Genomic DNA, 13,230 nt, shown 5'->3' with positions numbered 1-13,230 from the left:
AGAAACTGGAAAAGAGCACTAAAGGTGGTACTCAGAGGCCTTGACGGAAAGGTTTTCCCTTGAGCCCACTTTGCTGCCAACACCCCACCTCCAGCAGGCATCATCCCTTGCACCCTGTGGACTCCTGACCCTCTTTTGTCCCATTTCTGGTTGTTTTTGCAGGAGGAAAAGGAGCACTCAGAGCCCCAGCAGCAGGGTCTCTCAATGGAAGGCATTGCTTTGGGCAGATGAGATTGGTTTAGTTTCCTTCCGGGCTGCCACGGAAGGGTTAATAGGAAAAGAGAAGGCTCTAACCAGACAAAAATAGGGAGAAATCTTCGAGGGGAGAGAGAGAGAGAGAAGGAGGAGCGGAGAGAGGGAGAGAAGAAAGGAGGTGGAAGTGGAGGAGGACAGCAAGTGGCGGAGTGAGGAAGAGGAGGGGGAGGAGGAGAAAGGCCTAATGGCTTTTCCATTAATTGCACCATTACCTGCTCTCATCCCCACACCGAGCCGTAAGGGCAGGGGCCCAATACCCACCACTGGGGCACAGGCATGGGGTCCCCAGTGGTAGTGCAAAGGGGACAGGACTTGCCCCGATGCCTCCGTGCTGGTGTTGGTGCTGCTTCCTAAGCGGGGGTTTTCGTCTCCAAGCTGACTGACAGGTGCTGCATCCCCTTATCTGAAATCTCCTTTCCCACCCAGAAATCTGCTCCTTCACAGCTCTGGGATGCAGCCGCCAGCAGTGCTTGTGTCTGGCCACCTGATGGAGACCTTCACCCCCTCCTCTCCGTTACCCGCCTGCCTTTCCCGAAATACCTCCACGCACGTCCCTCAGCTCCATATGCAGATATTTCCTTCCTGCAGCCTGGCATGGGCTCTCCAGTTCCGGCCCAAGGAAGGATGCTCTGACTGAGGATTGCACACCGAGCCCTGAATGCATGGATAGGCAGCTGTCCAAGGGACTCAGGAGGACCCGGTGTGTGCCAGAGGGGCTGCAGAGTGGCCACCCCCCAGCACAGGGCTTGAAGGGGCTGACAGAGCCTGCAGCCATGTCTCACAGACATGCTAAGCACAGCTCCGAGTCACATCCTGCTGAGATCCCAAAATTACTGGGACAGTTTCACACGCAAGCTGGGGTCTGGGGGATGCTCAGTTGCTGTCCTCCAGGAAGCTAAATTCGTGGTTATTTTTAGGTGAGGATTATAAATACCTGGGTAAGGCGAGCATTTTTACATTTAAGGTTGTGTTTGCAAATGGCAAACGGTCTGTGGGCCCCAGCACTTGTGCCAGCAGCAACACAGAAACTGCTTTTGGTATGACGGGAGGGCCCAGGGCCACCTTTTCCCTCATCCCAGGTTCTGCAGTGAGAGTCAGCCCCTTGTCTGTGCTTCTCTCTAGAAAGAGGTGCCCAGGGTGCCCTGCTGTCCTCCCAGGTGGCAGTTTGCTGGGAGACGTCCATTCTCTTTCCTGCTGCTTGCATCTTCATCAGCATCACATCTTCATCAGCATCTCCATAGCTGTCTCCTTCACACCTCGACCCTCATGCCTATCCCATCTCTAATACCAAATCTCTATCTCATCACATCCCCTTTCCCATCCTCATTCCAGTTCCAATCTCCATCCATCCTCATCTCTTCCCCACCTCCATTCCCATCCCATCTCCAATCCCATCTCCATTCCCATCTCCTTCCACTCATGTCTCTGCTCTACTCCATCCTACCCCATCCCATTTCCAACACCATCTCCATCCTGTCACCACCATCTTCATCCCCACTCCCAACCTCAAACCCATTTCCATCCCCTTCCCTATGCCAATCCTCAGCCGTACCCCATTCCATCCCCTGCCCATCCCTCCACAGGGCCGTATTTTGCCCTACTTCCCAGCCCAGGGCTCACAGCACTCTCCCAAGAGTGGGACACTGAGCTCTTGGCATCCCTATGTAAACAGATCTCTGTGCTGCAGCATCACAGCAAGGCGAAGAGCTCTCCAAAGCCACTTCAGCAGCGTCTCGCCCATCAGCTACGTTAACCCTTTCCCACCTGGAGCCCATGAGCTCTCGCAGGGGGGATGAACGGTGTGAAAACACAAGATTTTGGCACTTCGCTGCTTCTCTCTCCTTGTTCCAGAGCTGCACTGCTGGATCCAAGCCAACTGGGACCATTCACGAGCAGCGGTGGGACAGGGGACAGGCTCTGCATTCCCCAGCACCCAGAGACACCTCTGCCCACTCTTCCTCTTTTCAGGAACTAACGCTTTTTTCTTTTTTCTTTTTTTTTTTCCTTCAATGTTTTTCTTCCTTCTAGAATTCAGAACGCTTTTTATTTATTTATTTATTTAAGAGAGAATTCAGACCCCAAACTCCGGCTAGACTGACTGTGCAAAACCAGCACTGGCCCCAGAGATCAGAGCTGGAGATGAGACACGACGAGCATTTTCAATGAGATATTATTGAAACCGTTTGGAGAAACATCAAACGTGTTTTCATGGAAATTTCCATTTTTGAAAAAATAATTAAAAAAATGAAATAAAGGAAGGACTAAACTTGGGCATGTTTATATAAATATGGAAATGAAAACTGTTCCACACGCCTTGCCACCGCCCCACAGCCAGCCCCACTCCTTCTGCCCACCCCAGAATCTCAGGTGAGTCTCAGTCCAAATGCTGATGCATAGATGTGGCACTGAGGGACCAAGGCTTACTGGGCAATAAGGGTGACAGGGTTAGATGTGTTGATCTCATGTTAGATGTGATGATCTCAGAACTCTTTTTCAACCTTAATGATTGTGTGATTCTCAGCATCCTCCTCCTGCCTTAAATTTGGCAACCAATTGCCGAGAGGCCTGGCCAAAAGGCAGCAACAGAGCGCATTGCTGGATGAGGCAGGGATGGAAATGGGACATTAGGGATGGGGAGGAGCTGAGTGCCCTATGGGTCCTGTCCTGGAGGGCATTGGGTGCCCTTGGGCCAGCAGTGTGGTGGTGGATGGATGGAGCAGCAGGGCCAGCTGCGCCAACAGCCAAGCCCCAGCATTGCAAACTCCTTCCCACCTCTACAAGAAGAGGCTCTCCTGCAGGATGCCTTGCTGTCAGCATTTTTTTTTTTTCTTTACTTCTACAGAAAATCCCAATTCCCTCAAATAATCCAGCTAAGAGTAAAAAAAAAAAAAAATACAAACGTGTCATTGCATTCTCTTCCCGTCCCCGTCCCTCTCACACACAGGGCTTGAAAGCGCACTGAAAGGTATTCAGTGTGCACGCTGCCAATTGTCACATCTTTCAATGACAGATTTTAAATGAATGTTATTTTGCAAAGGAAAAAGAGGGGGAAAAAAAAAAAAAAAGGAAGGAAAAAAAAAAAAAAAGCCCACACTGCTCATCCAAGAGCTGACAAGTCCTAACGGGCCTCATTTTCCAGAGACAAAAATAACTATTTTCAAAATTCACAGCAGGGCCTTCGCCTACACGCGCTGCACCAAGAGAAACCTGTGGGGAGAAATGTAAAACACATTGTGTAAATGGAAATGCACCGTGCATCCAAAATGCTTTTAAAGCTATTTACCCTCTTTCATCCGCGCCAGCTCCTGTCGGAGCGCACGTCCGCGGGGAGCGCGGGGGCACAGCGCTGTGTCCATGGCCAGGGGATGTGGTGGCACATCCTGCCCAGCTGCAGGAAAGGGGAGGGTGAAGGGATGGTGAAGGCAGGGTGAAGGGATGCCCCTCTCCATGACCACGGGGCTCCGTGTCCTGCGGTGATGGAGCAGATCTATGAGATCTTCCTGATGTCTTTCATCTGTCCTGGGCTTGGTTGTAGGATGCACAGAGAGGAACTTAGGGGTGCCTCCAGCTGTGCAGCTGTGGGATCCAACCAGGCAGAGCTGGGGATGAACTACTGGGGACCTTTGGGACAAAGCTGCCTCCCATGCATAGGGCTGTCCAGAAGCATTTGTCCTCTGCGTGCAGCAAGGCACTGCTTCCAACCATGTCCTTGCAGGCACAGCTCCAGGGCTGCTCCTGGCTGCCCCGAGCCAGTGAAGAGGAGAAGCCATGGCCAAAGGTGAGGACCTCATCACAGCAAGGCTGAGTCAGGAAGCCATCCTTCTATAGGGAAGTATAAAGGGGAAATGCCATTGTCTTGGGTTTGGGGAAGCCCTCGAGTTCCTAGATCAAGAGCAAACCAAGCAGCTTCTCAGCAGCATGCAGCAAGTCAGCAACATGTATCTACAGAGAAACACCAAGGGAAAAAATGCAGCCAGAGTGACTGAGGCTGGCCTGACGCCCCGCACCCCCACCCTTGTGCTGCTGCCACGGCCAGAGCTCACAGTCTGCATGGTCCTCAAGAAGAAGTGTCTGGCACTGAAGGGGCTGCGCACAGCCATGAACCTGTGCTGCCCATCCCTGCTGGTCTGTCTGCCCTCTCTGTGGTTGCTGGTCCGGCCAAGTGCAGAAGTGTTCGGGGTGAACCCCCATCCATCCCTCTCCCTCCATCCCACCCCATAGCACTGCCATCTCTATCTCCACCCTGGCCAGGCTGCGTCGGCGCTGGGGACCCTCCGCTCAGATGCGGTTGGACATGAGCCTGGTGTTCAGCTTGCGGAAGAAAGAGCGCAGTTTGCAGATCTTACACTTCTTCTTCTTGCCCCGACCCTTGGGGGGGTCCCCACCACCACCTTCCCACTCCTCCACCTCGTCCTCGCTGGCCCAAGGCCCCCAGGCACCTCCATTGAAGTCGGGGTGGGCGCGGGGGTTCTCAGCAGGGTAGCGCACTGGGATGGCCGTCTGGTTGTAGTGCACCAGACGGGTCAGCAAAGCTCGGACGATGTCGGGGCGCTGCTCCGAGAGGTCATAGCGCTCGTAGGGGTCTGCGGTGATGTTGAAAAGCCACACAGATTTTCTCAAGCCGTCGGTCAGCCGCTCCAGGTTCCACCAGCTGCCCGGGAAGTTGGTCAGCGTCTGCGGGGGGATCCAGTCGCTGTAACCGGGGTCCCCGGTGAGGAGCTTCCACTCCCCGACGCGGATGGAGGCCTGCACGGCCGTGTTCCAGATACCGAAGCCATCCTCCAAGGAGCCGTACTTGGCGTGGTTGTAGAGGGGGTCAATGTTATGCAGGATTTCAGTTCGCGGTGACTCCTTCCCCTCGCTGATGGCAGGCCAGACGTTGTACCCATCCAGGCCTGGGACGTTGCTCAGGTTGCCCCTGGCCAGACTCACCAGGGTCGGGTACCAGTCTGTGATGTGCACCAGTGCCCAGCTGGTCCGTCGCTTGCGCTTGATCAAAGGACTGTGGACAAAACCGATGCCACGCACACCCCCTTCCCAGTACGTCCCTTTGCGGCCCCGTAGCGGCCAGTTGCTTCCCCCAGAGAACGTCTGCCCACCATTGTCCGTGGAGAAGACAATCACACTGTTGTCATAATAACCATACTTCTTGAGGGCCCAGGTGATGTTCTTCACTGCCTCATCCATGCACGTCACCATGGCCGCGTACTTGCGGCGAGCGACGTTGCCCATGGAGCGGTAGCGGTAGATGTACTCCTTGGGTGACTGCAGCGGAGTGTGCACTGCCTGGAAGGCCACGTAGATGAAGATGGGCTCCTTGGGGCTGTGGGATGCCAGGATCTTGCTGACACGCTGGGCGTAGAGGAAGGTGGAGTACTTCCCGCTCTGGTCCCACGCCACGTTCTCCCCTTCGTGCAGGTCATAGCCGCAGACGCCCGGCCCGTCGCAGTTGTCGTAGGTGTAGTAGTCCACGTTGCCCGTCAGGGAGCCCAGGAAGGTGTCGAAGCCCCTGCGGGTGGGCAGGCACTCCTTCTTGTAGAAGCCGAGGTGCCACTTGCCCACCATGTGCGTGGAGTAACCGGCTTCCTGCAGCTTCTGGGGCAGGGTGACCTGGTCGAGGGGCAGGCAGTTGGGCTGCCGGGGGCGGATGATGGAGTGCTGCAGCCCTGTGTGGATCTGGTACCTGTAGGAAAGAGCCAAATCAGTGGTGATGAGAGTAATGCTGGGTGGGACATGGCGGCAGTTTGTGTTCTGGAGACCCCAGTAATGTGCAGCTCTCTGTGTCACACAGCCATGGAGCAGCTCTGTGCCAGATACAGAGAGCTCCTTATCATAGAATCACAGAAGGGCGCTGGCTCAGGAAGGAGGTGGCTCCATGTGCTCTTGCTTTTCCCCATGGAACTGTATGGTTGGAATAGTGCTCAAAGATGTCCAACTGTCAACCCACCACCCCCACCATGCCCACTGACACCTCCCCCCACCACATCCCTCAGCTCCACAGTTCTCAAACACCTCCAGGGAAGGTGATCCCCCCACTCCCGGGGCGCTGTAACACTGCATCACTGCTCTTTCTGAGAAGAAATTTTTCCTAATAGCCAACCTGAATCTTCCCTGGTGCAACTTGAGGCCTGCGTGCAGATGTATCCTCATCCTCTTTTGCACACCCCCAGAGATGCCTGAGCTCCCTCTGGAGCCATCAGGAGAGAGGAGAGGGTTTTGTCTGGACCCCACTGAGCTCCACCATCCCAGGCAGTAGGTGACCACATCCACAGCCACCACATCGAGGGATGCTGATTAAATGTCTCCTACAGAAAATGCTGGGAAATCATACCGGGGCAGGGAAATCATCCCAGTCTTACTCCAGTAAGTCTTACTGGTCATCCCAGTCTTACTTACTGATGGGAAAACCCCATCAGTTCCCGGGAGGCTAAAAGGCTCACGATCAGGAAACCAGGATGTGCCCAATGGGATGGAGAAACCTTCCACCCACCCTGCCCTGCTCAGTCAGACTGAGTGAGCAGCAGGGAAAAGCACAGCCTAAGGGAGAGCTGGCAGTGCAAGGGAGCATCCTTCCACCTGACAGCCCAGCAGCCAATTCCCATGTGAGAAGAAACCAACCCAAAGTCTGCAGCGTCATCCAAGCAGAGACACCTCGCCCCACCACCAGAGGACCTCATGGGCAGGGACTGCCTTTTCTCAAAGTGACTTTTGGTTGTTTGGAGCAACATTTTCACTGCTGGTGACCTGCCACGTGCTATTACAAAACCACGCACAAATCAACTCTTTACCCAACAGGGCCAGGAAGGCTCTTTTCTCTAGAGGATCTCCAGCACAAAATCATAGCATAACCCAAGTTGGAAGGGATCCATCATGAGTCCAACTGCAGCAGTGATGAAGTATCTACCAACATATGGGGATACGTGCCTTGCGACGAGCGGGGCGTGAGCCTTGCAGAGCTATGGGAGAGGAGAGGTCCGTATAGGAATGAGCAGTGGGGGCTTACCGGCCGGTGATCAGCTGGCTGCGGGACGGCGTGCAGATGGGCTGGATGTAGTAGTTCTCCAGCTTCACGCCCTCGGCTGCCAACCTGTCCAAGGTGGGCGTCTGGATGTCAGAGCCGTGGTACCCGACGTCGTGGTAGCCCTGGTCGTCGGTCAGGATGAAGATGATGTGCGGCGGGCGGGTGAAGGCGGGAGGCAGCGATTTCTCCATGGGGCTCGTAGCCACGTCGGCCACCAAGCCAGGCTTCATCCAGTCCCAGGATAAATAGCCAAAGCTGAGCAGGCTGACCAGCGAGAAGCCGGTGAGGGCGTACACAGCCATCCCAGAGCGGTGCGTGCTGCCCACAGAGCGACCTACAGCCCCGGCATCGCAGCGACACGTGGGGATGTCCCCTCCTCGGACAGCCCCCAGCTTAGGGGATGGCGGGTGGGAGTGGAGCGGGACGAGCTCCCATCGAGGCACGCTCACACGCACACAAAGAGCCCGGAGCGGCGGGGCTGGATTGCGATCGGTCAAAAGAAAACAAGCATCGCGCCGCTCCAATCAAACCCACATGCACGGCTTTCCTTTCCTCACGCGGTGATTAGGAACAGCCCCAAAGCAACTCGGAGTGCTACAAGCACTCTTTGGCTTCTCAACGCGTCTCTTTTTTTTCTTTTTTTCTTTTTTTTTTTTTTTTTTTCCCCCTGTTATTTCTTTCCAAAGCAGCACAGAAAACCCACTCCGCAGTGAGCGGCCGCCTTCTCCTCCGCCCCAGCGCCGTTCTGGCTCAGGATGAGCCGATCTTTTTACTTACACTCCCGCAGAAGAGGGTGCTAAAGTTCAAGCCCAGCGGTGCCGCGCTCCCTTCCTCACCCTTTGGGAAACAGCCGCTGTGTCCTTTTCTCACCGTCTTCTCCCGAAGAATTTCTCGACCAGCCCACACCACCATGGCTATTTTTTTCCTCTTTTTTTAATTTTTTTTTCTTCTTCTCTCTTCTCCCAAAGTCTTTCTCAGTCTGGACACTCAGCGCTGTGGGTTGGGCAGGAGGGCTGCGCAAGAGCCACGCGGGGGGTGAGGACACAGGGACGCAGCCTCCGAGGGACACCGCGAGTCCGCACAGCTGCCCGGACCGTGGGCGCAGCGTCCAGGTTTATGGGGAGCCGCAAGTTCGGCCCCTCCCCGCTCGCTCAGCGACTCCAGGAAAAAGCTGGGAAAACCCAAAGCGTGCAGGGTCCTAAGCGGGGCTGCCCGCCTCTCCGCGGCGCGGCCCCTGCGCTGCGATGCTCAGCCCCGACCCGCAGCCCCACGGCACCCGTCCAGCCCCGTGCAGATAGCGCACGGGCAAAGAAAGGAGAGCTGCAGAAACTTGTCGGGACGTCTCCAGTGGTGAAGCAGGCCGCTGCAGGGCATGCCGATAATTAGGAATATGTATGTATTATGGGATGGGGACTGCTGCACCCATTTGATAAGTGGGGAAACTGAGGTAGAGAGGGACTGGGAGTGCCATGGTCACAGACAGCCCAGGGCAGGGTTTGATGTAAAATAGGTGTCCATGCCCATACAAAAGTGCTGATCTAGGTGTAGGTACTGGGACAAGGGGCCACATTGTTGCCTCAGCGCTTTGGGGGAGTTTTGGAAGAGCTGAGAGAGACACTCCTGTGTAACTCCTTTTGCAGGGTCTGCATCCATGAGGGATCAGGACAGCACTGTGCATGGCACACCCCTCTCTCCTCGATTTTCCTTAGGGCAGGACTTGGCACAGGACAGGGAGTTTGGAAACGCACACTGTTCACAGAACACAGATCCAGGTGAGCAGTTTGGCACCATTATGTCCCTTGTGTGGATGGGAACGGAGGGCTCCCAACACACAGTGCAACCCACCATGTTTCCCCTCAACCCATGCACACCCCATGTCTGACTTCAGGACCGCAGGGCTGCTATGGCAAGGGCTGAGCGGGGGCTTTGGGATGGCTCTGCAGAGCTTTAGCTCCCAGGAGCAGCTGAGCCAGAAGGCTCCCCTCTGTTGGGCCTCCTGTCCCCTTCCCTCTGAGCCCCCTCCACCATACCCTCCCTTCCCTCTGTGGGCCCCCCACTCACTTCCCCCTCCCCCAGACTTCCCTTTGCCAGGTCCCTCCACCATCCTCACACCCTCTCCCCTGGGCCTCCCCCTGCTGTGTCCCCCCCAGGCTCTGCTCTCTTAGGTCCTCCACATCCCCTCCCCTGCACACCCCTTTCCTTGGGCTCTCCTCCTCCACATCTCCTCCCTGGGCCATCCCCACATTCTCTGCCCCAGACACTCCCCCATAGCCCTCCCATCCCATGTCTCCTCCCAACCCCACATCAGGCATGCTAGGGCACAGAAGTGGGGACGTTTGGCACTTGGCTGTGCCTTTCCCTGCAACCCTTCAGCAAGGTTTGATGAAGTCCCGGTTCATCAGTTCATCTTTCTTTCCTTCTGCTGCTCCTCTCCTCCCTTCCCCTCTCTCCTTTGCACCGCTCTCCTCCCGCACGCCTCTCCACTCTCCCCTGAATTCCTCAGCTTTGAATAATTCCCTCTTTGTAGAAAACAACTGGACTTGATGAAAAGGTGCTGCTCAGGAAGGAGGTGTCCCCACTCACCTCTATGATCCAACCCCAACCCATCCCACCATGCCCACCATGACTGCATCCTTCAGTGCCACATCTCCATACCCCTTGAACACCTCTAGGCGGAATGACCCCCCTGGCTCCCTGTGTCAGATTTTCCTAACACCTAACATGCATAAATGGTGCTGTCAGAGCAGCCCTGCTGGGATTGTTGGAGGCAGGAGATGGGAGCAGCTGGGAAGGAGGAAGAAGAGGAGGGAGAGGAAGAAACGAGAGCTCTAAGGTTCAGGTCAGGACGATTGCAGCCGGCAGCAATGCTGCTCTAGAGGTGATTAATGCATCACAAGCTCCACACATGGAAAAAGTGCTCAGGGCCTGTAGTCACTCCTCTCACTGCTGGGAACTGATGGCAGTCACTTGCCCGGTCTCGCTCTGAGATGTCTCAAGAGCTGGGAGCATCCTTGGAGAGCTTCAGCATTGCACAACAGGGAGGATTCCCCTGGCAACCCGCCTGGCTACAGCTGCTGATGTTGGCATTCTCAGTCCAAGCCCTCAGCCGCTTCGGTCCTGCATCTGCCTGGCAGTTCTGCCAGCCCACAGCAATGGGAGCCCTGTGGGGTGAGAGCTGCAGGGCTGGCAGCATCGCAGCACACAGAGCATCCCCCAGACCGAGCGCTTCCACGCACCTACAGACACTTTCCAGTTGAGACCATACCTCCACAGCAGCGATGGGTGAAGCCACCAGACAAAGGCTTCGGGGCTCCTTTTGGTGCTTTCCAGCCCAGAGCAGCACACGAGATGCTCCCCAGCCATCAGCACAAGGCGGTGAGCATTGACCGATGTCCCTGCAGCTGGCACAGCGGCTCACATTTGCACAGCTGCTTCTCTAACCAAATATTTGGATATTCACTCTTTTTTTTTTTTTTTTTTTCTTTTTTTCGTTATTAATTTAATGTGGCCTGGGGCAAGAATTAAAATAATCACAGCCCTTCCTGCTTTCTCTCCCCACCACCTCCAGCTCCGGCCGCACTCGTGTTTGGGCTTCAAGAGCATTTGCTGCACACCGGGTTATGCAAACAGCTCTCTGCATACTTCTCAGCGGCTGCGATTTACCATAAGGGCCACACAGCAGAGTTTAAAACTAAGCCTCAAATCTCCTTTCCCCCCACTCCCCTCCCCTTTTTCTTTATTTTTTAACCCTTTTCAAAGCTGGAGCCCCTTCAGCGCTCAATACTGCCTTTCTCTCGCCATCAATGAGGCATTATGAGCAGGGGAATTATTGAAAGCAGAACTCCCAGGCTGTACAATGGGAGCTCTGTGCAAGGCAAATATTGCACAATCTGTTTGCACGCTGCAGGCTCGCTGCCCTGCCCCCCTCGGCAGCCCCACTCCCAGCTCACGCCTCAGCCTCCGGACAGCCAAAACGGGACCTCAGACTGAGAAATAGGCAAGGTTTTAACAAGTCCCCTCTCTCTTCCTTCAGAGCAAGAGGCATCTGACCCAACGAGGGCAGAGGGGGCCTTGCAAATCACAGCGCCTCGCTCCCGGCTCTCAGATGTTTAAGGGTTTCCGCTCTCCGCAGCCAACGTGTGATGCATTGGCTTTTTTTTCTTTATTGGCGTGGTGAAAAGGCTGAGGCAAGTCTGGAAAAGAAGCGCGCGGTCCTGAGAAAGGAGAGAGCTTGTTATTTTGTCTAGAGGGGGAAAAGGGATCACAGGGCAGCGTGAGGCTGTGAGGAGCTGAATGCAGGGCTCTCCTGCGAGCTGTTCTGCAAAGGGAAAAGCTCAGAAGCGTTTCACTGTTGGGAGAGGGGTGTCAACAGAGCTTCTAAACACACCATCCTTTGCTCCCTGGAAGCTGAAATCAAGGGAGGAGAAAATAGCAAATTGACTTTGACTCCTGCTTATGCAACCCTCGTCATTGCCCAAACAGTGAGGATGGTTACAGCAGTGGGGAGCAGCGTGCTGCCGACGCAGGGAGCAGTCCCTGCAGCACAGCAGCAGTCCCTCTGGCAGGGGCTCAGCAGCACCACTGGATGTTGTTCTCGGAGCCAAACAGCTTTCCAATACCCTGCCCGTGTTCCTGCCATTTGCTCAGTTGAAAATAATCATCATCATCATCAAAACGCACTTAGAGGCCATCGTGCAACATTAGAGCCTTCTCTAATGTAAACCATCGCCTCTCTGGGCTTGGCCAGGGTTTGTTCCTACTGCTGCTGCTGCTCCCCTTGCTCCTCTCCTGGCTGCCTGGCACCACAGAAACAAGTAAAATCCTTAAATAAGAGTCTGCTTGTCTCAGGGTAAGGAACTTTTCTTCTGTTCTTGAACCCCGGTGACACATCTCAATGACTCTGGGGGTTCTCTTCTGAAGTCAGTTAAACATTCCTGCTCACATTTGTTCTCCTCTGGCAGACCCCAACCCATTGGCCTCACTCCCTCACAGCATCCCTCCCTTTTCCCAACTCTGTGCACTGCTGTTCATCACCTTCTCCTTCCCTCCCCTCTGTAATGACTGGCATGCTCACTTTGAAGAGCTGGATAGGAGCCTATGGGTTTGGCGTGGCTCCTTCCTTCCATGCCTTACAGCAAGCTTTCCACTCCACTTGGGTGCTCTCCTTCTTCCTCCTGCCCCAGGCATGAGTTTCCAGGCTCCAGATCCAGCCCTGCACAAGCCAGGCTCTCCCTTGTGCCCTGTGGTGCTGCTGGAGATGCTGTATACCATGGGTTAGGTGTGAGGAACCCCCCTGAATTTGGTTGGGAAGATGGAGAGCGCTGTAGACAGATGGTTTGTGCCTTGTCCCATCCATTCTCACAGTTCAAGTTCCATGGGTAGATATGGTTTTGTCCTTCACCCTGACAGAAGGTCAAGCTTCATTTACAATAACAATAATAAAACTAAAGAACAAAACAAAACAAACCATCAGTTTCCTTACCTCCAAACCCCTTTGAAGCAGAGAAGGACCCAAAGTGGCAGAAGGAAGGATTTTAGCATTTAACATAGTTGCTTTCTGGCCCTGCTGCAGCGTGACTCTGGCACTGGTTTCCCCCACCTATTGGTTTTGGACTCCCCACCCTCATTCCTGAGGCAGTTTATCACAGGACACGCAGCACCCCCCAACTCCTCAAAGCACGCAGGGCACAGGCATCACCTCCAGCCTCACCCAGCTCCATGAAAAGGCACAGTTCTTCCCAGCACCACCTGGGCACAGACGCAGCCCCACGCACCGCAGTGCCACACTCCCTCCCATGGCTGCAGGCACCCCCAGCTCTCTCCAGCCCTTTCCATCTTTCCTTCCAGGTGCAGCCTCTTCAAAGAGCTGCATTCTGGCTGGCAGGGATGCAAGGTCCAGCAGCGAGATGCTTTCCTAACACACGGGAAAGGAGGGGCATAAAACCCCCGCACTC

At 55.0% G+C, this 13,230-nt stretch overlaps 1 protein-coding gene across 1 annotated transcript; it reads right to left on the bottom strand.

Moving 5' to 3' along the window:
* Positions 1 to 3,387: 3,387 nt before the first annotated feature.
* Positions 3,388 to 7,890, bottom strand: ARSI (arylsulfatase family member I). Its single transcript, XM_042826398.1, has 2 exons — positions 7,259 to 7,890; positions 3,388 to 5,938 (listed from the first exon to the last, which is right to left on the bottom strand). Exons 1-2 carry the CDS (start codon positions 7,576 to 7,578, stop codon positions 4,534 to 4,536), a joined length of 1,725 nt encoding a protein of 574 aa, XP_042682332.1. The 5' UTR covers positions 7,579 to 7,890; the 3' UTR covers positions 3,388 to 4,533.
* Between the last annotated feature and the right edge of the window lie 5,340 nt (positions 7,891 to 13,230).

The sequence above is a fragment of the Centrocercus urophasianus genome, unplaced genomic scaffold, assembly GCF_019232065.1.
Source record: "Centrocercus urophasianus isolate 14NV4802_14NV808 unplaced genomic scaffold, USGS_Curo_1.0 seq_26, whole genome shotgun sequence".
Taxonomy (NCBI): Eukaryota; Metazoa; Chordata; class Aves; order Galliformes; family Phasianidae; genus Centrocercus; species Centrocercus urophasianus.
The sequence above is the reverse complement of the archived record's forward strand: the minus strand, read 5'-3'. Positions and strand labels throughout refer to the sequence as shown.

What these genes read in the sequence shown, in the direction of transcription:
- ARSI (XM_042826398.1), bottom strand. Translation starts at nt 7,578, where the DNA reads ATGGCTGTGTACGCCCTCACCGGCTTCTCGCTGGTCAGCCTGCTCAGC. An exon ending in AGCCAGCTGATCACCGGCCG is followed by an intron (nt 5,939 to 7,258) that starts GTAAGCCCCCAC and finishes TCTTTCCTACAG; the next exon opens with GTACCAGATCCACACAGGGC.